This window comes from Takifugu flavidus, chromosome 4, assembly GCF_003711565.1.
Source record: "Takifugu flavidus isolate HTHZ2018 chromosome 4, ASM371156v2, whole genome shotgun sequence".
NCBI lineage: Eukaryota > Metazoa > Chordata > Actinopteri > Tetraodontiformes > Tetraodontidae > Takifugu > Takifugu flavidus.
The window spans coordinates 3,932,903-3,955,499 of record NC_079523.1 but is presented as its reverse complement, the minus strand read 5'-3'; the positions used below and the strand labels follow the sequence as shown (position 1 = coordinate 3,955,499).

At 48.3% G+C, this 22,597-nt stretch overlaps 3 protein-coding genes across 9 annotated transcripts in view; 1 reads left to right on the top strand and 2 right to left on the bottom strand.

Moving 5' to 3' along the window:
- Positions 1-853: 853 nt before the first annotated feature.
- Positions 854-3,614, top strand: myl9b (myosin, light chain 9b, regulatory). Its single transcript, XM_057031399.1, has 4 exons — positions 854-1,007; positions 2,398-2,601; positions 2,718-2,879; positions 2,957-3,614. Exons 2-4 carry the CDS (start codon positions 2,418-2,420, stop codon positions 3,130-3,132), a joined length of 522 nt encoding a protein of 173 aa, XP_056887379.1. The 5' UTR covers positions 854-1,007; positions 2,398-2,417; the 3' UTR covers positions 3,133-3,614.
- An 88-nt stretch (positions 3,615-3,702) lies between these two features.
- Positions 3,703-9,181, bottom strand: LOC130524885 (mucin-5AC). The gene is made up of 3 exons (XM_057031397.1): positions 8,854-9,181; positions 7,144-7,385; positions 3,703-6,743 (listed from the first exon to the last, which is right to left on the bottom strand). Exons 1-3 carry the CDS (start codon positions 8,870-8,872, stop codon positions 5,325-5,327), a joined length of 1,680 nt encoding a protein of 559 aa, XP_056887377.1. The 5' UTR covers positions 8,873-9,181; the 3' UTR covers positions 3,703-5,324.
- Positions 9,182-9,778: 597 nt separating this feature from the next.
- Positions 9,779-22,597, bottom strand: part of dlgap4b (discs, large (Drosophila) homolog-associated protein 4b) — a 46,521-nt gene continuing 33,702 nt past the window's right edge. For 5 of the 7 annotated variants that reach the window (XM_057031387.1, XM_057031389.1, XM_057031385.1 and 2 more), the window contains 10 exons: positions 22,301-22,515; positions 21,998-22,099; positions 21,305-21,443; positions 19,979-20,234; positions 16,897-17,330; positions 16,721-16,809; positions 15,426-15,916; positions 14,664-14,755; positions 13,829-13,999; positions 9,779-13,127 (listed from right to left, as the gene is read on the bottom strand). In XM_057031387.1, coding sequence (XP_056887367.1) covers positions 12,885-13,127; positions 13,829-13,999; positions 14,664-14,755; positions 15,426-15,916; positions 16,721-16,809; positions 16,897-17,330; positions 19,979-20,234; positions 21,305-21,443; positions 21,998-22,099; positions 22,301-22,515 — 2,232 coding nt within the window. In that variant the 3' untranslated portion in view covers positions 9,779-12,884. Of the gene's footprint in view, positions 13,128-13,791; positions 14,000-14,663; positions 14,756-15,425; positions 15,917-16,720; positions 16,810-16,896; positions 17,331-19,978; positions 20,235-21,304; positions 21,444-21,997; positions 22,100-22,300; positions 22,516-22,597 lie in introns of all 7 variants that reach the window. The other 2 variants (XM_057031392.1, XM_057031391.1) reach the window with 2 other exon arrangements.

Genomic DNA, 22,597 nt, shown 5'->3' with positions numbered 1-22,597 from the left:
TAATGTCAATGTGGGTTGTTATTCATCCAGGTCATGGTTACACAAAGCATGATCTCAGTAAGCAACTGGACTTAGATAAGTTTTGAATCTTATCCAAAAGGCTTTTCCAAATCTGAAATGGATGAAATTAAAGAGGAACAAACAATTGAAACACTGGTTATTTAAGTAATTACAACACAGAAATTCACCACTGACGTAATGAAAAATGACCCTTTACAATGCATAATGTTTTAAATCACCTAAAAAAACACACCCCTCAGCTGTGATGCAATAGTACGGAATATTCTGGCATGAAACAGATGTGATATAAAGAACGAGGCTGAACCAGAAACATCTGCAGAACACACCATGAAAACCTGGAACATAAAGGTGTGATGCGTGTCTGCAGAGGTGTGGAGAAAATGCTCTCACCCTAAATACAACCACAGGCTCTTGGATTAAAACCTCGAAAGAGTTAGTTTAGATGAGGCATCAAGAGATGAGGGAACACAGGACAGATGTTGCCCCCATGACATGTTTCAGGTGTTCCTTGTGTGTTCGGAGCCCTGCTGATGTCCAGCCGAGCTGCCTATTTAAGGAGATCCATAGTCTCGCCCCAGAAACACAGGACTTTTGAACCTGCTCTGCATCTGCTCAGCTCTCTCCTCTCTCCTCTGCAGGGAACCACCTCTGAATGTTTAGGCCCTTTTCTCTAAATAAGGCAGCCTCCTCGTAGTTCCTGTCATTTCTGCCTTTTTCACAAACATCCTGAGCAGCGTCGCAGGCAGCAGCAGGCTGCGGAGCTGCGCATTCTTTTGCCTTGTATGGACAAATGGCCTGGCCTGGGATGTCTTTGTACGGGACAGGGCGGATTCCCTATTGGCTGGGGTGGGAGTGGGAGGGGCCCACCAGGATTGGGGTTCTTTAAACAAACTTTCCAGTAGGACTGCCTGCTTCCCTTTCGTATTGCTGTGTTGGAGCCAGACAAAGGGGAGTCTGAGGGACAAATATTTCTGCCTGAAGCCGAGGTAAGAAAACGGTTCTTACAGCGGGACGGCATAAAAAAGGGGGGGTTAAGTGGGGGGTGGGGGGCAACTCCTGGGGTCACGGGTCTAGTCTGGAGCTGTCAAAGGTGTAAAGTTATCAGATCTGTTGATCCAGGTGAGGACAGACCAACTGATAATACACCAGTGTGTACATGCATTATAAAAGTGCGCAACTCTTGACGTTGTACCTGCGACTGGTCAGACACACACACCTCTGATGTGCTGCCGTAGACAAGGAGCGCTGGACTTCCACTCCCCTCCGTGTTTGTTTTTGGGATTCCTGTCGGTCAGTCTTTGGTGACCCACATGACCTGGAGGTAGGACGAGGGGATGAAAGCCCGAGTGGTGATATCATCGCGTCTGTGTGTGTGTGTGTGTGTGTGTGTGTGTGCTGGCTCGATGAGGGAACAGAGGAGCTTTGTCATCATCTGGGTGGATTAAAGCGTCCATAGAAGAGCGGAGAAGAGTGGAGCAAATGCACGTCAGTCAAACCCCCATGCTGCTTGAGCCAGAGCTGTTGAAGCTTCCACTGGAATGATTCCTCTTCAGGCACGTAAAATGGTGAAATCACAGAAGAAGAAGAATGTGGCTCGTTGCTGGGTTGATTGGGCCTGCTCCAGACGAGAGGGCGGAATTCCAGGGGCAGTTCACAGCAAAGCCTCCATATTACAGCTATTAGAAAAGTTGCTGTTCCACACCTGCAGCTCAAACAACTGCGCTCATAAATGGAAACGGCCTCCGTCAAACCTCAGACGGGAGCAACAGCGGCGAGAAGCTGAAGCGTTCCACCATTTCTCAGGAGCGTGACAGGACCACAAACAAAAGAAGATAGATCCAATTGTGCTCACTCGATTGAGAATAAATCAATTAACTTTTTTGTAGCAGAATTTGGCATGAAAGGAAAATAATGTCATGTGACAACTCAAGCCTGCCCTCATTATAAAGCCATGTTTATTCCATATTTTAACAAGGCCCCATTGAGAAATTTCGTCTTTTTAAAAAAGAGGTGCTTCGTCTCCATCATTCAAGAGAATCCTCACGCTCCTGTAGCTCCTGGTGAAACGCGGCAGGATTAATGGGCTTGTCGTGTCTCCTGTGGCCGAGCATTTACGTCAGCTCAGCGCCTCGAAGGGCACGATGTCACATCTCATACGTGAATGATCCGCCGTCGTCACCTGCTGGTGCCCGCTGGGGAGACGCAGCGTGACAGATCCTCAGAGGCCTGAGCGTGAGTGATGGCTCTAAACATGGAGCTGCCTGCGTTAGGCAGGAGGGGGGGGGGCGCTTTCACCTCACCTGCCATTGAGACAGACTGAGGAGGTCTGGGGCAGGGATCGTAACGGTCATGTGACTGTCACGTGCATGCACGCAGGTCCAGATCCAGCCGCCACCATGTCCAGCAAGCGCGCCAAGGGCAAGACCACCAAGAAGCGCCCCCAGAGGGCCACCTCCAATGTCTTCGCCATGTTCGACCAGTCTCAGATCCAGGAGTTCAAAGAGGCGTTCAACATGATCGACCAGAACAGGGACGGCTTCATCGACAAGGAGGATCTGCACGACATGCTGGCCTCGCTGGGTACGTGCACAGAAGCATCGGACCCGGGAGTCCGTCTCAGACACGATCTAGATCTTATTTCTTGTCGGCACACATGTTGGCCAGAGTTTTACAGCAAACCTGGGTTCTGTCCTCAGGTAAGAACCCTTCTGATGAGTACCTGGAGGGGATGATGGCAGAGGCGCCCGGGCCCATCAACTTCACCATGTTCCTCACCATGTTCGGAGAGAGGCTCAACGGCACCGACCCCGAGGACGTCATCCGCAACGCCTTCGCCTGTTTTGACGAGGAGGGCTCCGGTGAGTCGGGGGGGGGCGCGTGGAGGCACTCTCCCGGCCGTTTGAGCTCCGTCTTTACGCTATCTCCTGCGCCCTAGGGGTGATCCACGAGGACCACCTGAGGGAGCTGCTGACCACCATGGGCGACCGCTTCACGGACGAGGAGGTGGACGAGCTGTTCCGTGAGGCGCCCATCGACAAGAAGGGCAACTTCAACTACGCAGAGTTCACCCGCATCCTCAAACACGGCGCCAAAGACAAGGATGACGAGTAGCGGGAGGGTCCTCCTCCACCCTGAACACTTTCTACAACACCATCAGTTCCTTTAGCTCCGCCCTCCTCAGGTGTTTCAAGACGAAATGTAAACAGCAGTTTTCTTTTTTTTTTTTTTTTACAAACAGCCTTTATCATTATTATGTTATCCTCCATCATCTTTGAAATTTATTATAATTCGTCAGGCATCTTTTCCAAAGGGAGGTGGGTGACCTTTTCTTGACCTTTTTGATCACCACAGGAAGCCCGATTGGACATTTGAGATGCAGCGAGCGTCACAACCGACCCGCTGAGGTTTCTGAAAATTAGCCTTACTCTTATTAGCTCGCGTCTCATTGTCCATACGTGGTGCGTCAAAGCTCTCTGAATCTGAAATTAGCTTTCATATATCTGGTCGTGTGTCTGTCAAAGGATCCGGTGTGTCTGGTTTTGGATCCTCAGATGTCATGAAGTTGCTCAGGCAAATAAATGTATATTTGTGCACTTTTTGGTCCCTTTTTGTTACAACAGCAGCATCAAAAGCCTCATGAACAAAACACTGATACAGGCTGAGGAAGAATCTGAAGAGCACTTTATGAAAAAACTGAACTTTTATTTCTTTGAAATGTTTATACAAAAACAAACACATTTTAACATTAAGGCATATATTGCACAGACTATTGAAGTTTTCGTATAAAAAAAAGGGACAAACTCCCTCAGCTGTAGTTTAAGGCACAGCAGCCGGGTTACACTGGTACCAGTCAAACAAGATTCCCACCATCAACTTGTTGAGTGTATTTGGCTGGATAGAAACTACGATTTTAAGAGAAGGGTCATGCTAACAAAACAAAACAAAAAAAAAAAAAAAAATCAAAAATATTTACAATCATCATTTCGACTGGTGCACCACTGCGCGCCTAAAAAGAACACATAAACCCAACTATATTTGTATATATAAAAGGAAAACCTCTGATCTGCAGCCAACCACTTCCAGTACATCTGATGAGGTGCTAGAACAATAAAAAACTATTACTGTAATACTTAGTATTCTATGTATAACCCAAGCCTGGTGTGACCTGTGTAAATTGAGGTATATTTGCACATTTATCTGCACAGGACTGAAGCTTTCGTGGGGGTGAGGGGGGGTCAGTGTTCCCAATCACTGACGGTTTGAGTGAAGGTAAAGCTCAGAAAAATGAACGGCTAAGATGACTTTCTGCTGCTGGTAATCTGAGCCATATTGTCTGGTTTATGTTCACAGTTTCATGGAAACTACAGCTCGAATCCAAAATTCTAGAGAAAACAATTCTAAACACAACTGAAAATAATGTTCGTCGAGAAAAAAAAAAAAAAGAGGCTCCCGTTTTCACCCGGCTGGGAAGAACGAAGCGATCTACTCCGAGTCCTGACAGTGGTCGCTGAAACGCAGCGAGCGGGCCCGTTCCAACATCTGGAGCGTTGAGACGAGGCGAGGTCTCTCAGCCAGTCTTGCGTTACAGGTCAGGAGCTCTGATGGGTCTCTGAGCTGCTCACCTCACCGCTCAGATTGATTTCTGCAACAGATCCGTGACCTTCTCTGCTGCACACAAGCCCCCCACCGCTCGCAACAATCAATGAAAACCGCACGCCGCCGCTCTAGGTCGCGCATCGCAATCTCAGGCAAAGCCAAGAGAACGGGAGAGAGGGAAGGCAACGCCACGTGTGAGGAGGGTTGGAGACGCTTCAGAGATCCACGCATCGAGGCGCGCCGCAGCACCGTGTCCCTTCTGCTCATCCCCAAAGAAAAATACATGATGTACTCAAACAAAGACTTTAAATATTGACAAAAAAAATTGCACAACTAGAGGAATCTATGAAGCTGATGCAGGCAGGAACAACTGGTGTCGTGGACGACGGCAGCCTGGATCACAGCTTTTTGATACATTCAATAAAGTCCGCACTGTTAGGAAGAGGCTTACTGCTGGTGCTCGTGATGACACCCAGCGACTCCGGGGATATTCTCCCATCCCATCATCAGTCGCAGCGTGGGAAGGTATTAGGGAAACCGTCATCAAATCCTTTATACAGCGAGGAATGTTTTCTCAACAACGAACACTTTTAATATTAAAAAGGTTGCTTGAAACAGCAAAGTCGGTTTGTCCCAGCTCATGGGGTTGTGAGGGGGGACGGGAATTCTATGTACAGTGTCCGAGCAGCTGTTAAAAACAGGCGGCTTCAGTTGACCGTTTCGCTGACCGTGTACTGGCTGTACTGTGGGCCCCACACGGTAGCGATGGGGGTCTTTGCCACCTGGAGAGAGCTGGGCTGCCTGGTGTCAGCGTGGACCATGCTCCAAATACTGGGCACCAATGCAGAACTCCTCTGTGCCCCGCTGCTGCTGCTGATGGCTGCAGAGGAAGAATGAAGAGGAGGAGGCAGGCCAGAGGGCGAGGAAGCAGGGACGGCGGCGGGACCCTGGGAAGACGCCATGTCCGGGGTGTGGACAGAGAGCGGAAATGGGGCCGTGGTGGGTGCGGCAGACTGGTGCAGTGGCAAGTAAAATGGAACTCCTCTGGTAGGGGCGTAGGCAGTGTTGGTCTGAGGGGCGGCGGTTGTGTTAGGGGCGGGGCTGTGTGACGAACCCTGGTGTGGAGGACAGCCGGGGTCTGAGCTTGTGGTTGCGGACGGAGCAGAGACGGGCACCGACGCACCGAACGCATCTGGTGGTGTCGGAGTGGCGGCCTTCTGGGAATTCGGCTGCCCCAAAACTGCGGAAGACACCGGCACAAAGGTCGGCAGATGGGCTGAGAGGACGCAAGGCTGGTTCGGGCTGGAATCTCTGACGGTGTCCTTCTCTACGGGGGTCCAGATGACCTTTTTATTCGAGACTGGGGAGAGCCTCGACGTTGAGACCAAAACAGGGGCTGGGACAGAGACCGCCAGGGACAGGGGAACCTGAGGTTTTGAGGAATTCACGATGGGTACCTGGACAGGTATGGTCTTCACAGCCAGGCTCTTCGCCTTGGAAGTATCCAGGACTTTCGGGCTGTCCTCTGGGGGTGGCGTGGGCCCCGTGTCGCTACAGTGAGGTTTGCTCTGTGTGTCCATGAGCGGAGTCGTTGATTCCCCTGTAGACTGGTTCTGACTCTCCTGGAGCCTCTTCAGGTTCTCCTGCTCCGCTGCCCTCTGCAGGGCCGCATCAACCAGAAGTCTCAAATCACTGAAGTCCTGGGTGGGGAAGAGCTCTGGGGGGGTCGGGGGAGGGGTGTTGAAGAGGCCGCTGGTGGGGCTTGCCGCACTCGTACTGGCGAGACGGGCGCTCTGTTCCTCGGCCTCCCTCAAGAGACTCTGAGTGTCCAGCTTCAACAGCGCCTGAACGGAACCCTCCTTGCTGGGGTAACACGCTCCGGTCAGGATAGCCGTGGCGGTGTTCCCAAGAAGACTGAGGTCCAGCGTGGGGGTCGACCGGATGACGGACGGTCGTTGTTGGGACACGCTGTGTTCTGGAGAGCTGGCTCCTGCGCCGTTGGCTGAATTTCCTTCATTTTTAGTGCCGACTTTGCGGGAGATTGTGAACTTCGTGGGATCTTTTCCATCTTTGCGAAGCAGGTCGGGCAGCAGTCGGCGCCGTGCGTTGATGAACCAATTACAGATCTGGTGAAAAGAGGGAAAATCTCACTCGAGCTTCTGAAAGCCAACAGGGTCAATAGAACCAAATGATAATCACGAGCGCGCCCTCTAGTGGCGAAGTCCTACACACGACAGAACAGCAGACTCCAGACAGCTGGCAATAATGAACATGAGCTTAAATAAACCGGGTGGAAGAAACAAGCAGCTAACTGTTCTGCTGAACAGAACACAGCAAGAGCGTCTGCTGCCGTCTATTTGAGGTGGAATACCCAAAATAAATGGAACAGTGATGTCTCAAACTGGATTTTTCAGTGTTCTGTGCCTTAGACAAGTAAAATGGGGTACTCATACTGAAGGTGACATGTTTTTTCTCCAAAAAGCATTAAATCCACTTTAAACTGGATTCATGTTGATGTCGACTCACCTGCAGCACGGAGAGGTTGGTCCGACGCGACAGACTCAGCTTCTCCTGCTCTGACGGGTAGGCGTTGAAGCGGTGCTCATACAGCCAGCTCCGCAGGATCTGCACTGCCTCCTTGGGCAGGTTGCCACGGCGACGGCGCTTCCCAAAGAGCCCTCTGCCCGACAGGTCGAGCGGGGAGCCGTCGTCGCTGTCCGACAGAGCCGAGGAGTGGCCCTGCTCCGGGCGTTGCTCATCTTCCAGGGCTGAGAAAAAGAGGGCAGACGAGGGCTGTCAGCCAAAGCAAATTTGGTTTCTTGATTAAAATTTGATTGTTTTTTTTTTGTGCAAGAAATTGCCTGCATTGCTCCAATCAAATATAATACGCTCAGAAAACTATGAATGAGCTGACGAGTAGTGTAGGACTGTTAAAAGTTTCACTGGCCACTGATATCTAAACACAGGCTCGGTGGCCTGAACTCTGCTGTGGGGTCTGTGTCAGTCCCGATGGCCACTGGAGGGACTCTACCCTCAAAATGGAGCATGCCTGATCCCAGGGGTGGGCCGTAGAATGCAGTAAATGTCTTTCTCTGGGGTTGGGTGAAACCTGACCCCTGGGGCAGCGCCTGTCTTCACAAAGAAGATTGTGTGCATATCAACATCACAGTAGCTACTGGCTCAGGAACCTATTGACTGTGTGAAGGAGGCCGTTTTAGCCTCATGCCACTCCGGCTCAAGACTGCTGGAGCAGTTGAAAAATCTTTTGAATTCTGCATTCCTGGAATGGAGGGGAAGTCCTAAACAAGGTTAGATTAGGAAAAGGGGCCGGTTGGCAGACATGCAAATGCAAATAGAATTTTTTTACCATTGCAATGACTAAATGAGTCTGTTAACCAGGGCACTTAAATCACTGACAGAGCAGAGCTGCATTGTTCAAGTATGAAGAGCATCAATTTAGATGGCAACTATGAAGCAACGCTGTCATTGTGTCTTGGCACACTGCAATTTAAAGAAACTAAAAATGCAATTAGGATCGGCCAAGCACCTAGTAGAAAAATCCAAACAATGGTGTGTTGAATTAGCAAAAAGAAAACATCGAAAATGTGGCAGCAATCCCAGCGAACAGGCGACACAAACAGACCAGGCGAACTCCTAAACTTCTTGTTTACCAAGCGTCTCCTCCCCCAGAGACGGTAAATCTCTGCCCATCTACTCACATTTAAAATGCTCCCACTCAATTGACGCGGGATTATCCGCAGACTAACCTTTCCTAAACTGTGGGAATCATTTAAACTTTTTTTTTGTTGTTGTTTGCTAAAAGCGGAAAGTTGCCCTCGCTACAATAACCCCGGAACGTCAAACAACGGCATCATAACGGTCCGTAAACGTTACTCGACCATTCATTAATCACCATCTCATACAGTCGTGTTAGGACAATAGAAGCATTAAAAAAAGTAGCCGAGCCGTTGGGCTAGGAGCTAAATTAGCCCTGTAGATCGCACAAAGGAGGCAGCAGCAGCAGCAGCCTCCTGCATGTCACTTGGCCAGATGGACACACCACGCTTGTCTCCGGAGGTAACTAGCTCGGCTAGCCGTCCCTCCAAATTTAAACGCAAACACGCTGGAACGCGGGGAGGAGGGGGACAAAAATCATCCAAAACCGATGGGAAACCCCCGAGAGGGGGCTTCGACGCACACTTTGGGGCACCTGGAGGAGATAAAGACGGGACTCACCGCGTTTCAGCGCTTTCATTCTTTGTTGATGGTTCCCCCGAAAACGCGCAGCTGGTCCAAGTTGCTGGACAAAAGCGTGTCCGAGCCGAGCGATGGTTGGCGAAACCGCACTTACTTTCTTCCAGGAGATTGGAGGTGATGGACGGTTCTCTGGGCTTTATCGCTGGGCTCTAGCACCGGGTCATCTTCCAGCCCGCTTCTCTCTTTCCGTCGGGACGCGAGTGTCGGTGCTGTTTTGTTTAGCTTGTTCCTTTTTTTTTTTTTACCTGCACGTAGCAGCGCCAGCGCTTTGCCAATCTTGACAGTCTCGGCCGGAGTGAGCCCGCCCCCTTTAACGAGTGCCAGCCAATCGCGAAGCTCCGCCGAGCCTCCTTCGCTGGCGCTGGCCAATCAGGAGGCTCTGGCGGATAACAGACAGGCTCGGTGTCACTGTGAGTGACGGGAGAACCATTTCATTCAAAATATAAGGCCGTCATTCAAACGACGCTCTTTTCACGACGCGATTACACAGACACAAAAACAGCGACGTTTTTCTTCCTTTCAACCACTGCAGTCAGTTTTTTTTTTGTTTTTTTTTAATGTGCGAGAGACGGTGGCGGTGCGGGTTTACGTAACGCTGAACCTAAAATGTTCTGGTTATATAAATCATAAACGTCAACGGCTGCAGCGGCCTCGGCGTGTTTCTGACAGATTTAAACCAACTTTGCGACGGATTCAATCCTGGCGCGATCCAAATGGCAATTAACGACCCCAAGAATCGCAGTAAAGATGTCGCTAATTACCAAACTTAAGCCACACACGCCACGTCAGTCAAATTATATCATTTTAACACCCGGAGGCTAAATAAAACGCGATATTCTAAAGATGCTTTATGAGACACTCGATTAAAAGCAAACAGCTCTAGGCAAAATAAAACCATGCGAAATTATCTTGAGAAAGTATTTTGTGCCTTTATTGAATGTATTTCATTATACATTAGAACAGCTTTATAGTAGTATAAATACTGTAGCTCTACAGCCTGTAAAAGAGGGTTTTCAGTCTGCTTTTGCCCTTATATACAGAAAATGACTTTAAAAAGCACAGGGAAGGAATGCAAAGATAATTAGCCTCATCTAATATTAACAGTTTAACTCATTATTGCACATATACTTTAAATACCCAGATTACATTGACAAGAATTTAGTTTCTTTTAAAACAACACACCTACTCACTCTCAGATGATATGCCTAAAATAAATCCCCACAAACTATTTTCAGTCTATAAAATAAAGAAATCCTATTTTCCTTTATTGAAACAATGTGCTTAAATTGTAAAATATCGCTCCTTGCATTTGTTTCAAAACACTTTTTGCATGATCATATTTCCTGTAACGGTGCAGATTCTGCCCCTCACCCCTTCACCCCTTTAATGCCTGACTCGGTGGAACAAAGCAGGGATGCTAATGAGCGCGCTTGTTGGCGAGGAGGCCTTGAAACTACAGTAGAGGAGGGACTAAATTCAGCTTTTAGGGAGTGTTTCCTCCTCTGGTTTGCAACTGAAGCTCCAGAATAGAGCAATGGGATATGTCATCCAAGTGGGGAAATAAATCTAAATTAAAGATATGATTGCTTTTACATTTGTTTAAATGGTATTAGATTTCCCAGAAAGACGAATGGGTGGAAACAAACATTCAACCTGCGGCAGAACAGACCATTGTTTCAGCGGATGTGAAGTGTTACCGTTTAGACTTTTAAAAGCCTACGCGGGGACCATTATCACCCTTAAATCAACGGCTTTACGGCCACACTGCCTCCCACTGTGCAGCTGTTTGGATCGTGGGTGAGCCTCGCTGGGAAATAGACCGAGGTGTGTCCCAGGATGTGTGTATTGCAGAGAAAGGCTGTTAAAAACGCACAAGCCTGCAAACTTTTCTCCTTTAGAAGTGTGTGACGCACATTTCAGGGCATTGTACAAACCCGTGTCAGTCGTCTGTGGTGCTACAACTTCCCTCTTCAGTTTCAGCTCTCATGCTCAGTGTATTCGATAGAAACTCTTTTTAAAAAAAAAATCTGTGTTCCTGCTTTAAAATAGACAGGGATTGTATTCTAAATTCCCCTCAACGTGTCACTGCTGCTGACTTTCCATAATAATTTGCAGAGAGGTGTGAGACACCTAATCTGTCAGACACCCATTTTCTGAGCTTCTGGCAGTCAGGAATCAAATCGAGCCAACGACTTTAGTTTGAGACAAACAAAAGGAACTCAAGTGCTAACAATGCTAACTATGGGGGTGGGGAGGGGTATGCGGGGAATTGACAGCAATCAAGGAACAAGCCGTTGACACCCCTGAGGTATTTTCCTTGCTAGGAGTCATCCACAACAAGAAAACAAAGACCTGTCGTCAGGAGAAATCCTGGGGAAGAACGGCAGCCATCGGCTCTTTGAATCGGAAAAAGCCGATGGCTGCCGTTTGTCCTTCAGATTTCTGGCTCTGCTGCAGCTGGAGGGGTGAGCAGCTAACTAAGAGGAAGGGGACGTTATGTTTGCTTGGAACTGGGGAGAAGACGGTCAAAAAAAAGAGTTTGTGCAGCGAGCCATGGCAGGGGGACTGAAGCCATCACCTCACAGGACTAAAGAGACAAGTTTCAGACCTGCTGGTGTTTGGGGAACTGCCTTCAAATGAGAAATACAATTATGGCGTACACAATTTCCCCCTTAATGCAAAACAGTCCAAGGCCAGCACAGATCCCTTTCCAAAGTGTCTAAAACACTAACATTCGCGGGATATTTTCCTCTGCTGCTCCCAAGAGGACAAAAATGACCTTCCCTGGAAATATTGTAACCGCCACAAAGCAATCACCAGTATTGCTGTGTCCATGGGAAGCTAACATGAAGCCTGCAAACACGCGCAGATACACTCCGGCTGCAATCTCCCCCTGTTCTCATTCCACACAACTCAGATCTGACTGGACGGGTGACTCTGAAAGAGCAAATTCATCTTTGGCTTGTGCCGTCTTCTGTGAAAGAAGGAGAAAATGCTGAACATATGTCGGGAAAACAAGGAAAAAGTGGTGAGAAATGCTCCCGTTTGACCAATAAAACCTGTAAGATGTTTAATGAGAACAGAGAATGAAGGGAAATAAAATGGATCCCGAGACAAAAGTGTAAAAGTTACCATTCCGCCTGCACTAGCCTGCTACATCGCTCTCATAAAACCCTTAAAGAGGATGACCGTGGGGCATAAAAGCACTTGCAAAAGTCCTGAATGACAGTACCGAGGTACCGTTAGTACCAGTTCCAGAGTGGTGAAGAGGGGAAAAATGATTCTTAGGTGTAAATGTAGCTACTGGCATTTTGACTGATCCTCGTGTTTCCACTCAAAACCACTAAGAAACGGAACTGTAGAGACTCTCATCAGCTTTTTGACAGGAGAGCATCGTAAGGACGCACACTTACAGTACAGGTATGCACAGTTTTTGCTAAAACTATGTAAATACCGATATGTCAAATTCATCATTGAAAAAATATTGATAATCACCAGATCTAAAGAGATTTTTCCCCCTACAAAACGAAGGGACGAATTAAATAAGTATGAGGAAGACGTACACACGTGAGTTTTTATGGGTGTAGCGCGTGTGTGATGGCCAGAAGGTGGCGCTGTGCAACGCTACAAGATGGCCAATGATCTGGGAAGAGGATGGAGTCAGAAGTGCTTTCAGTGTTTGCCTTCTCTCCTCAGAGCGGATCCTCAAAACAGTCTACCAAGAGTCTTCTCAGTCCATAATCGCCATGGCGACGACGCGTTCGTGGATAAACAGCAGCAACGAGACGTGATGCGGTTCATCTGCAGAGGGTTTGCACAGCAGGAGGACATTTCTAAGAGTTTGCTGTTTCCTCTTGTTCTCTGAGGACCAGCCGTCGACGTGCTCGCTCCTCCCCCGTCACCCCCTCCTGTGTCTCCTCAAAGCAGCTTATTCGCATTGCAGATGAGTTTTTTCCAGGTGTTGCAATGACACTTATCGGGCTTTTGATCCCAGCCCGCCGTCGTCTGTCTCAGAGGCGGGTCTGGGCTTCGGGGACGTAGATTTCGATGCTGTCTGCGCTCTCCGTAGCGGAGTTCTGGCGAAAGGACGCAGCCTTTTTGGCAGCCAGCAGACGCTTGCGAGCCTCTTGCCTCTGCTTCTCCGCTGAAGCCGAAGAAGACGTAGACGAGGAGTCGGCGCTCTTCTCGCGGCTCAGCAGCGGCCGTCCCTTACCGGGCTTCTTTGACGCTGAAGGGGTCGCCTTGTCCTCCTCCTGGAGTGGTGAAACATGACACAGGGGAGACAGAGAGGCAGCCACAGATAAGAGAGTGAGAGAATGTCACCTGGAACCTGGTCAAGAGGCTCTGTTTGCTTAGGCAGACGGGACTTTAGCGGACAGAGACATCTCGCTAACATCGACTGGTAAAAACAGGCAAAGACGGTTCAGGAAAACTTTCTGAGACAAAATGGGAACATGAATCGATGACAGGGCCAAACTTAAAGCACAATCACAGGAGTGGAAACCCACAAACAAGACCATTAACGGCACCTAGAAACATCAAGACACACAGACAGACAGAGAGGGATCAGAGATGGGACAAGGACACAGAAAATACAAAGAAAGGAAAGAGGAGGAAAAAGCCACACGACGCACATCCTGGCCATGCCCCACTGCCACAATCACACCAGTGAGTGACACATGCATGCGCACATCAGGGCTTCGCGCCGAAACGACCCAAAGCCAAGCTCTCTTTGACATGAAGTTGTCCATGCATGCCTAAAGGGATCTCTGTGGCCTCTTTGTACTGGCCAGGAAGCCCTCCGTTTATCCCACACCGGAATGAGGGGCGTTGAAAGGGGAGGTAAGAAAGAAAAAAGAGTGGGAGAAATGGCGGTGGTGGTGGGAGGAGAGAGGCCGGTTTCGGCGGCTTTCCTACCCCAGCCAGGGCACTGGGCAGCAGGTGTGGGAAGTACCTTCCGCTCAGGGGGTGACTGGCGAGCCGCCGATGGCACGGGCTGCCAGTCGTTGGACTTGAGGTGGTAGAGCTCATCGAACTTGAGACTGATGTCCTCAATGGAGAGCTGCAGCAGGTCCCAGAAACCAGCCAGGTCCTGGGCACTGGGCCTCGGATTGGCACTCACATTCTGAACAACACAGGATGGAGGAGACGGCAGAGGATGTGGGAACAAGGAAAAACTAAAATATCATCCTCCTGTTGGTCATGGGATCCTAATTAAATAGTGGGTTCCTCTTAGCACTGTACGCGTGAGCGTTGCTTTACTGCACATATGACGTGCCGTGATCATCTAGTGCTATTCTCACTTATACCACTAGAGGGAGCCACGCCACACGTCAAATTAATAAATAATCTAAAGAGAAGAATTCGTAATTCAGTGTTCATTTTTCAACATGTTTATCTTTTTTCTTGCTTGCTTTTTCTGATTTATTCCTTTGGGTCTCATGTGGAGGTGCTGGAGCCTATCTCAGCTGCATTGGACATAGACAGCGTACCTTGGTGGTGCTCAGGTGTCCTGGCACCTCCCCCTGCTACCACAACATCTCCTAAATTTTGTCTGAACTGGGGCTTGAACTGAGAACCCTCCGCTTCTCAGCCCAGTGCCCTGCAGACTGAACCACCACCACTAAAATGTGGATATCATGATTAAATGTGCCCTTCAAATTTGCAAGTGCAGCTATGTGACGCAAACAGTATTTAATTAAAGCAGAAAAATAATCACACTGTAATTAAGTTTCGACCTAATTCTCCTGTTGTCTGTCACACCAACACATCTGAAGCACAATACACACCAAGTTTTGATCACACAGTCCCCGAAATTGCTGGAACTTCTGGGATATGAGGAGCTGGGCGCTTCCCACTGCACTGCGAACCTTCCCCAGCACTGAGGAGAGAACATAGAAACGTCAATATGCTTTAACGTCTGAACAGTTAAAGGTGCGGTTTGGGAGGGCCCGCCAGATCAGCTCCACGGGGATGCATGAAGAGGATTACTGCGTATTGGACAACATTATCCTCTATAAAAGCATCTTAGCTCACATAGATACACCAGGCTTCAGTTAGCCACCGCGCTGGTCTGCCGCTGTGTCAGAACTAGGACAAACATCTGCCCTCAACACAACTGGGATCCCTGAATTGAAGTTATGTGAAGAAAAAGACCGAAAATATTTTCAGTTTAGGGGGAAGCTGCAACGTCTGGTATCTATGATGGTTGTTACTGTGTGCGTCTCCCTCGTAGCGCCGCTGTGACCTGCAGCTGACGACCTCGCTGACCCTGCGCTACAAAACCAGCCTTTTGCGCACTTTGTGCCAGGGCGTGTGCCCGCCCGCCGCTGATGCTGGGCGACTAATCTAATCTGAAGGTTTAATCAGTTCCAGAGAAGATTTGTCTAATTCTGGGGGCTTACGGAGATGCTGGTGTGTGGCAGCCCCCTGGTATTAATGCCCCAACCCTTCCGTGCTGGGGATGTCTGATGAGAGCTGCTGCGGGCAGAATGCAGGAGGTTCTGCTTCAGGGCGTAAAAGGGGTGCGACCTTTGACCCCGTGGCCTTACCCTCCTCTGAAAGCTGGTTGTCTTTGGTCTCCTGCTCCATTTGCTGGCACCAGCCCTCCATGCGCGCCGTCTCGGCCTGCAGCAGCTTCAGGAACCAGTGGCCGTCTCTCCGACACAGCGTCCCCCCGCCCCCGAACTGGGGGAGGCTGCTGCTGCTCCCGTTACCGCTCTCCAGCCACGGGTCGGGAGGCGGTAAAGATGAGGGGTCCAGCGCCGGGTCCAGGCTTTCGGAGAAGGAAGACGAGCTGCTTCGCGTGGTGGAGCGCTTGAGGATCTGCCTGGGGGCGGGCGGGGGCGAAGACGCCTCGCCAGGAGTGCCGCCATTATCTAAAGAGTCCCGTCGGGGAGGGGGGCTCGTGGATTGGCTGGCGCTGTTGACCATGACTTTCTTCTCGGAGTGTTTGGCATGACTGATGAGGGGGACAGAGGGGGGGTCGTGGGTGTCTGAGTCGGTTTCCTGTTTTGAGGTCATGCTGCTGGAGCCACTGGGCCTGAAAAATAAGCACAAGAAGGGAAACTTTATTAGCTTTCTGGCCACATTTATGAGTTCCAGCTGACAAAATAAACACGTTTGTTCACCTTCCGAATGTGCTGAATCAGTCAAACAGCCCAATAAAAGATGGATTAATAACCAGAATCGAGCAGCGTCTTGGGGTTTTATTATGGAATAACCGAGCACTCAGAACGTCTCTTATTGGTTTATTATGACAATACATGAGTGGTGTAGACTGACTCAGCATTATTTTAACTTCCTGTTATCAGACAGGAAGTGTCTGACATATATGTGTCGCGCACATCAGCAAAATTGGGATTTGCAGAGAAACTACAGTTGGAACATCCTCATTCAGGCTTACGATGACACAAAATCTCTCATCTCAAACTCCAACATGCACACATCCTTCAAAAGGATTTCTTCTGGATTTAATTGGCTTAATCTCTAAATGAAAATGTTCAAATGTTCAGGTTATAGTAAATCAATCAAGAATATTGCTAAACTAAAGACATTTGATGGCTCCTTAGCTGCTGTCAGTCTAAAATTCAACACCTCTTTTAAATTTACACCATTTAAGTCAAGGTTCAGCCTTTATTTAACAAATATCAGGTGTCAGGTAAATTGATCAAAGGAGAGAAATTGCCAGAACAAAGCGTAGCGGCGCCACACAAGGAGGCTAAATTAGCTTTGACGTTTAATCTCCTGTAGAGGCAAACAGTAGTCAGAGGCGTGTGTGTGTAAGAGTGTGTGTGGCTATAATATAAATTTCTCACATTGGTACAAGGACAGTAGAAGGACTTACTGCCACCCGTCCTCCACCTGCACGCCGATCGACTGAAATTTGGCCAATGGAGGCGTCTCCTCTCGGGGAGCTTCCTGAATACAGTCAACCTAGGAGCAGGTAAAACATCTGGACTTAAACCGCTTTGCTTCCTGAGACAAGAGCAGCAGCAGCTGACTGGTACCAGCACTGGTTACCTGGATGCCGATGGAGGAGAGTTTCCGTCTGGGTACTGGTGCCACCAGGGGCTCCTCTGCCGCCAGACCCCCGCTGTTCAGTCCGGATTTGTCGCGCTGGATGGCCGAGTCGCTGGTTTCAGTGGAGGCGTTGGAAGTGGAGGGGCCGACCGGCTCTCTCGGAATGGCGATGGGCGTAGGGATGATGTGCGGGGGGCGGGGAATGCCCCTCGCCAAGCTGTTGGCACGGGTGCTGTCGAGGCTGTCGGAGGAGTTGCTGTGAGCGTGACTGGACTGGCTGTTGACCTCTGACCTCCGGTCCTGCTGGTCCAGGTAGTTGTCCTGGGCGGACTCGGTGCTGCTCTGGACCGTTACAGAGATGTAAGGTTTGGACGTGGTCCTGGGTGGGACAGGCGGAGGGGCGGCCTTCTTACAGGTGGTAATACAGGTCGAGACTGAAGCCAAAGAGACAGAAATGAAAGAACAGCTATTAAGAAAAAGGCCCTCAATTTTAATTTCATCCTCTAAATTGTCATTTTTATAGTTTAAAAGTGGAACCTTGGGCCCTGATACGACCCTAAAATTTAAATGAAGACTGTTTCTATTATCCTCAGTTAAAAAGTTAAAAAAATGGACATTTGAAATCAAAACCAACTTAAAATAAAGAAAGAAGAAACCACGGATGGAACTCAACAGACTCAAAGTGCATTTTATGACAGTTTTCCCAGCTTTGCGCCGCTTTCACCAAAGATTCCGTCTTTAAAAAATCAACGGAATTTGTAAAATCCTTTCCGGGATCGTGCGTGCTGCTGAGCAAACGCCCAAAACAACACTCTCGTTGTACATTTTAATCTACGTCTGAGCTTCTTTTCACATTTCAGTGTTTCAGCTGTTGCTGACGCAGCGTGGGTCAATCGTCAACGCCACGAGCAGCCCAGCGCGTTCGCGGCTCCTCGTTTGAATATCAGCGCACATCGTTGACTGATGTCAGACGACGTCCTGCAGAACCTGGCGAGGTTCCATTCTGCTGTCTAACTTCCCTGACGTGACAGAAACGCTGGATAGTGAACGATGCTGTGGCATCCAAGCAGACTACACCCACACCTCCATCCCCAGGGTACCTGACTGACAGCTGTGTGTGTGTGTGTGTGTGTGTGTGTGTGTGTGTGTGTGTGTGTGTGTGTGCTCAGATAACTGCTCTGCACTTTTCCAAACATCACATCACGCTTTCATCACAGAAAACAGCCGCAGGTCTTAATACCACACAATCTGCTTAGCTCAGCAGAAACAAGGCCCGAATTCATAACAGCAGCCACATCTCGGATTAGACGAGACGAATGCGGGCCGAGCTACTTTTATTAGCCGATTTCAGCGGCGCGCTTATAAATAGGAGGTGCGTGCGTTGCAGTCAGCATCTAGTAGGTTCTTGGCAGCGCAGGAGGACCCGCAGCAGCACAAATAAAGGGAGCGTTTGGTTCAGGTTTTCACATAAATGCTTTCAGGGTGGGAAACTATCCCTTTTTCTAGCAGAACCGATCTAAAAGAGTCCAGTTCAGGATTTCCTCCCCATCAGTTCCTCTATTGCCCTTCAGTAAATCTCCTGGTACCAGTACCCCTACTTTAAAGGTCCAGGGTCCGGTAATAACCGAACTGGAGAGAAGATATATATTTGAGCATATCAGAGATATACAGATTTTAAATTATTATAATTAGAAATGTTACAATAATAATAGATTACAAATATTGATGCAGGATTTTACTCACTGAATGTTTCCATCAGTGTGATTATTGGGAAATTAAAATAATGCTCTAAATTAAAGGTAGTATTCAACCAAGAAACTTTCATTCTCTTAAAACAGCACTTTTGATGATTTCCAGAGAAGCCAGAAACCAAAGCTCTGGGTTAAATGGGCCAAAGAGCACAAATACACTTCATTTGTTTCCAGAGACTATTTTTAAAGATCCTGTTTTTAAAAAAAGGCACTTACATAATAGGATTTTATTTTGAAGTGGGACAGACTTTAAATAATCCATTTTAATTCCATTTTTCCATTTCAGCAACTAAAAAGCAGAAGCTTTAATGAGAATAGGTTCTATCATTTAAAGGAATGGCCCAGACAAACAGCCAGTCAAACAGTTTGAGCAGCAGCTTATTTAAAATAACTCTTTGTACTGGTTAGAATGTTGAGAATCAGCACTTTTGAAATTCCTATTTTTTGATTTTTTGTTTTGCTGGATGTAAAAGTGTAACCCGACACCACCATGCGCCTAGAATTACATGAATTGTCCATAAATAAGTTATAGACAAGCTGACACTTGTGCAACATTTGACACTTTGCTGAAAGTAAGTCGTGCATTTCAAATTAAATCGCGTCTTGATACTAAAGTGAAATTATTAAAGCAACATTCACATACGCTGAAGGTTTCATTTGTCAAAAACGACTAGTTTAAAAAGCAGATAAACTGTTCAGTGATAAGGTAAAAGGGATAAGGTGAAAAATAAGCACATAACCTACTCGTTCTCAGCAGTCAGGTGCAGATAAAAGATGAGTGACCAGAGCAGAATTCGCTGCTGTGCGAGTAAAAACGCGTCCAGCGTCTTTTGTTTGGGTCCAGAAGGGGGCGTGGTTGCTTGTCAACCGACGCGTTCACGGCCGCCTCGGCCTTATTACTTTCTCCACTTTTAGAGCCGTATAAGCAGACGTTTAATTGATATGATGCACAAATGCATAGATTAAATTACACGCTTACTAAATATATTATCTATGGACCTATATAGCATTACTTTTAGAAGAATCAACGCATCAATCAGGTCTCTGTATGTATTGCCGGCCACCCCCCCCGAAAAAACTGTAAAGCCGGACGCGATTGAAGTCTCCAGTCTGGAGTGTATTGTTTGAATGAAACAGCGCTCCTATGTGGACATTCGGGTGTATTGCACCCTTTAAAATGTTCTAGAATGAATAGAAAAATATTTACCTTTGATATATGGTATTTATGTAAGGACACAAGTATCCCAAATTTACCACTACCATCCATTTAGTGTCTTTGACTCACCGTATCCAGTTCAAACAGTTTCATAGATACAAAAGGCAACACTCACCTGTGCTGGTGCTGTAGGTGCGAACAGTGGTGTCAGCCAGAGGTGGAGAGCAGCCCGAGTCCACTGAAGCTGTGTCGTCATCTTGGGAACACCCGGCCTGGATGGCTCTCAGGTAGCTGTGGCTGCGGGATCGGAAGCATGTCGGCATTGGTAGATCTGGAGGCTCCGAGTTGTCCTGAGAATGGGAGCGGGAATCCCTGAATGTGGACTCAGAGCTGCGGTCCTCATAGTGATGACTCATTTCCAGGTCTCTTAGCTGAAACGAGGACAGACTTATTGAAGACTGAGCGGAAACGTGGCGAGAAAAGCAGTTTGATCTCAGCAGCTGTATCTAAAACCCCAAATCTGTGTTAATGTGGAACAACAAACAGACCCAATTACTGCTGCAGTGATTAGAACAAAGCCCAGTGAAACAAGGACGGGATATTCTGCTTAACGCTCATGCATCAAATTCATGTTATTGCATATTTATCTAGTTTCCATATATAGAAAAAGCACAAATTTATGAACCACAAAGTATGAACCATGACTCAGATAATATATAATAGTATATTTTATGCAGCAGCTGCAGTCCCCGAACAGTCTGCTATTTGTGAGAGTGCTTTTGGAGAGGTAGAAATGTGAAAAAATCATATATATTTCTGTTGATTGGAAGTGTGAAGTCAAAAATAGGTCCGTAGGAACAGAAATATGAATGCATGGAGAGAAAGCGGAGAAAAGTAATACTTTGTTTTAAGGAAAGTTGCAGGTTTCCTGGTCCTGTGAGGACTCAGTGAGGTGAAATAAAGTTGTCATTCTGCTGCACAGGCAGATGAAAAGAATCAAGAATGGCAGCTTATTGGACACTTTTGTGGAAAATGACTGACCTTTCAGAGGCTGGACACAAAGCCTAAGCTAACTGCCTGCACTGGCTCATTTGAGAAGTTCATGAAAAAGATGATTTGTTCACCACATCGTTGACCTTATTGCAGTCAGGCAACGTGCTCTTATGCGACTGCATGGAATCGGGCTGCAAAGTGCCGGCGTCAGACATGCAAAAAGCATCCGTCAAAAGGCAAATTTTAATGATTAGAGAGATTAAAAGTGAGAAGCTCAAGAGGAAGAGAAAGACGAGCTCGCTGGTGATTTGAATGTGCGTTAGGAGCGACTCAAATGAACTGTGCATTGTGACCGCTGACCAAACCTCCCATCCAAACGCCCCCGTTGCTGAAAACATTTCCATAAAGTGCCTTTTTTTATATCTCTGGCATAAAACCTGTGATTCAGAGATATTCAGACTTCTGTAGACGCGATGCTGGATGAACCGCCGGGTCGGTGCGCGCTCACCTGTCCCATGCAGCTCCGTCTGCCCAAGGTGCTGCAGGCCTGGCTGAAGTCATCATCATCATCCCAGCGTGTACCCCCGATGCAGTCTAGGTTGTCCAGGCTACGGTTATTAGAGAGCTCTCTGAGCGCGGGAAGACAGCTACGGAGGAAGAAAATAAGAGATTCTGAGGATAAGAAATGTGAGGAGGATCAAAGGGGGTGTAAGGAGTGCAGAGATGGAGGAAGAGTCGATGTTAATCGGAGATGAAGCGAGGCCTAAAGGAACCGCAGGGATATGATATGACCTCTTTCTTCCTCATTTCCACTTTCATTTATGAAACTGTGGAGGTCCATTTCATTATGAGCATGCAAAGCCGGCGATGTCGGGTGACGCTTCCTGGTGCCAAGACCAAAGAAAAGCTTCAATTTTAATCAGCCGCAGCTCAAAGCTTTAATTTCCACATATTCTTTGTTGGCACACAGAGATGGTGGTGCGGCAGTTAGCTCCCATGCCATTCACATCCACATCCTCCCTAATATTATGGAACGGGGTGCAGCTGGCCTTTTTTTTTTTTTTTAACTAAAAACGTCGGGCAAATGACAAGTTCTAGAGAAGCTGGCAGGAGATGTGACAGAGAGCTCAGGAGAGCGAACGCAGAGTCGTTTCTGCCAACGATCTGACCCTGGAATGCAGCTTACGGGCCTACCACTGACCTGCTCATAGACCTGCCCAGCTGGTGCAGGGAGGACACGCTGTGGAGCGGAGACCACAGCGCATCCAGCTCCCCCTGCAGCGAGGTGTAATCCAGGATTCTGCTGCTCATGCCAATCAGGGTGGAGCAGACAGAAGAGAGCAGGATCGGATGGTCAGGATCGGGCAACTACAAGTGGAATTATAACAACGGAACTCCTAAACTCGACGCCGTTCTGCGTCTGCAGGCTTGAGCCTGAATCACGGAAGCTAACAAACATCAGAGCGTCGCTGCTGCTTTGCTGTGTAGCGGCGGGCTGTCTTACTTGCGTGGGGGTAGCTGGTCGCTCAGAGACTGCTGCGTAGCCCTGAGGTAACTCTGGCGACGCGCGGCCATTTTGGGCGAGGGCTTGGGGCTTCCCTCCGAGTCGTCGCTGTCCTCCATGTCTCCCATGGCTTTCACATAACTGCCGCTGCGCATTCGCCTGCAGGGAATCTCGTTGGCGCCCCTGCTGCGGCCTAACGAACTGCTCCAGTCACCCTACAGGAGAACCAAGGCGGAGAAAGAGACATTAAAGAGGGTCTAATAATAACTATAGGAGGGAAAGTAAAAGTCAAACTTT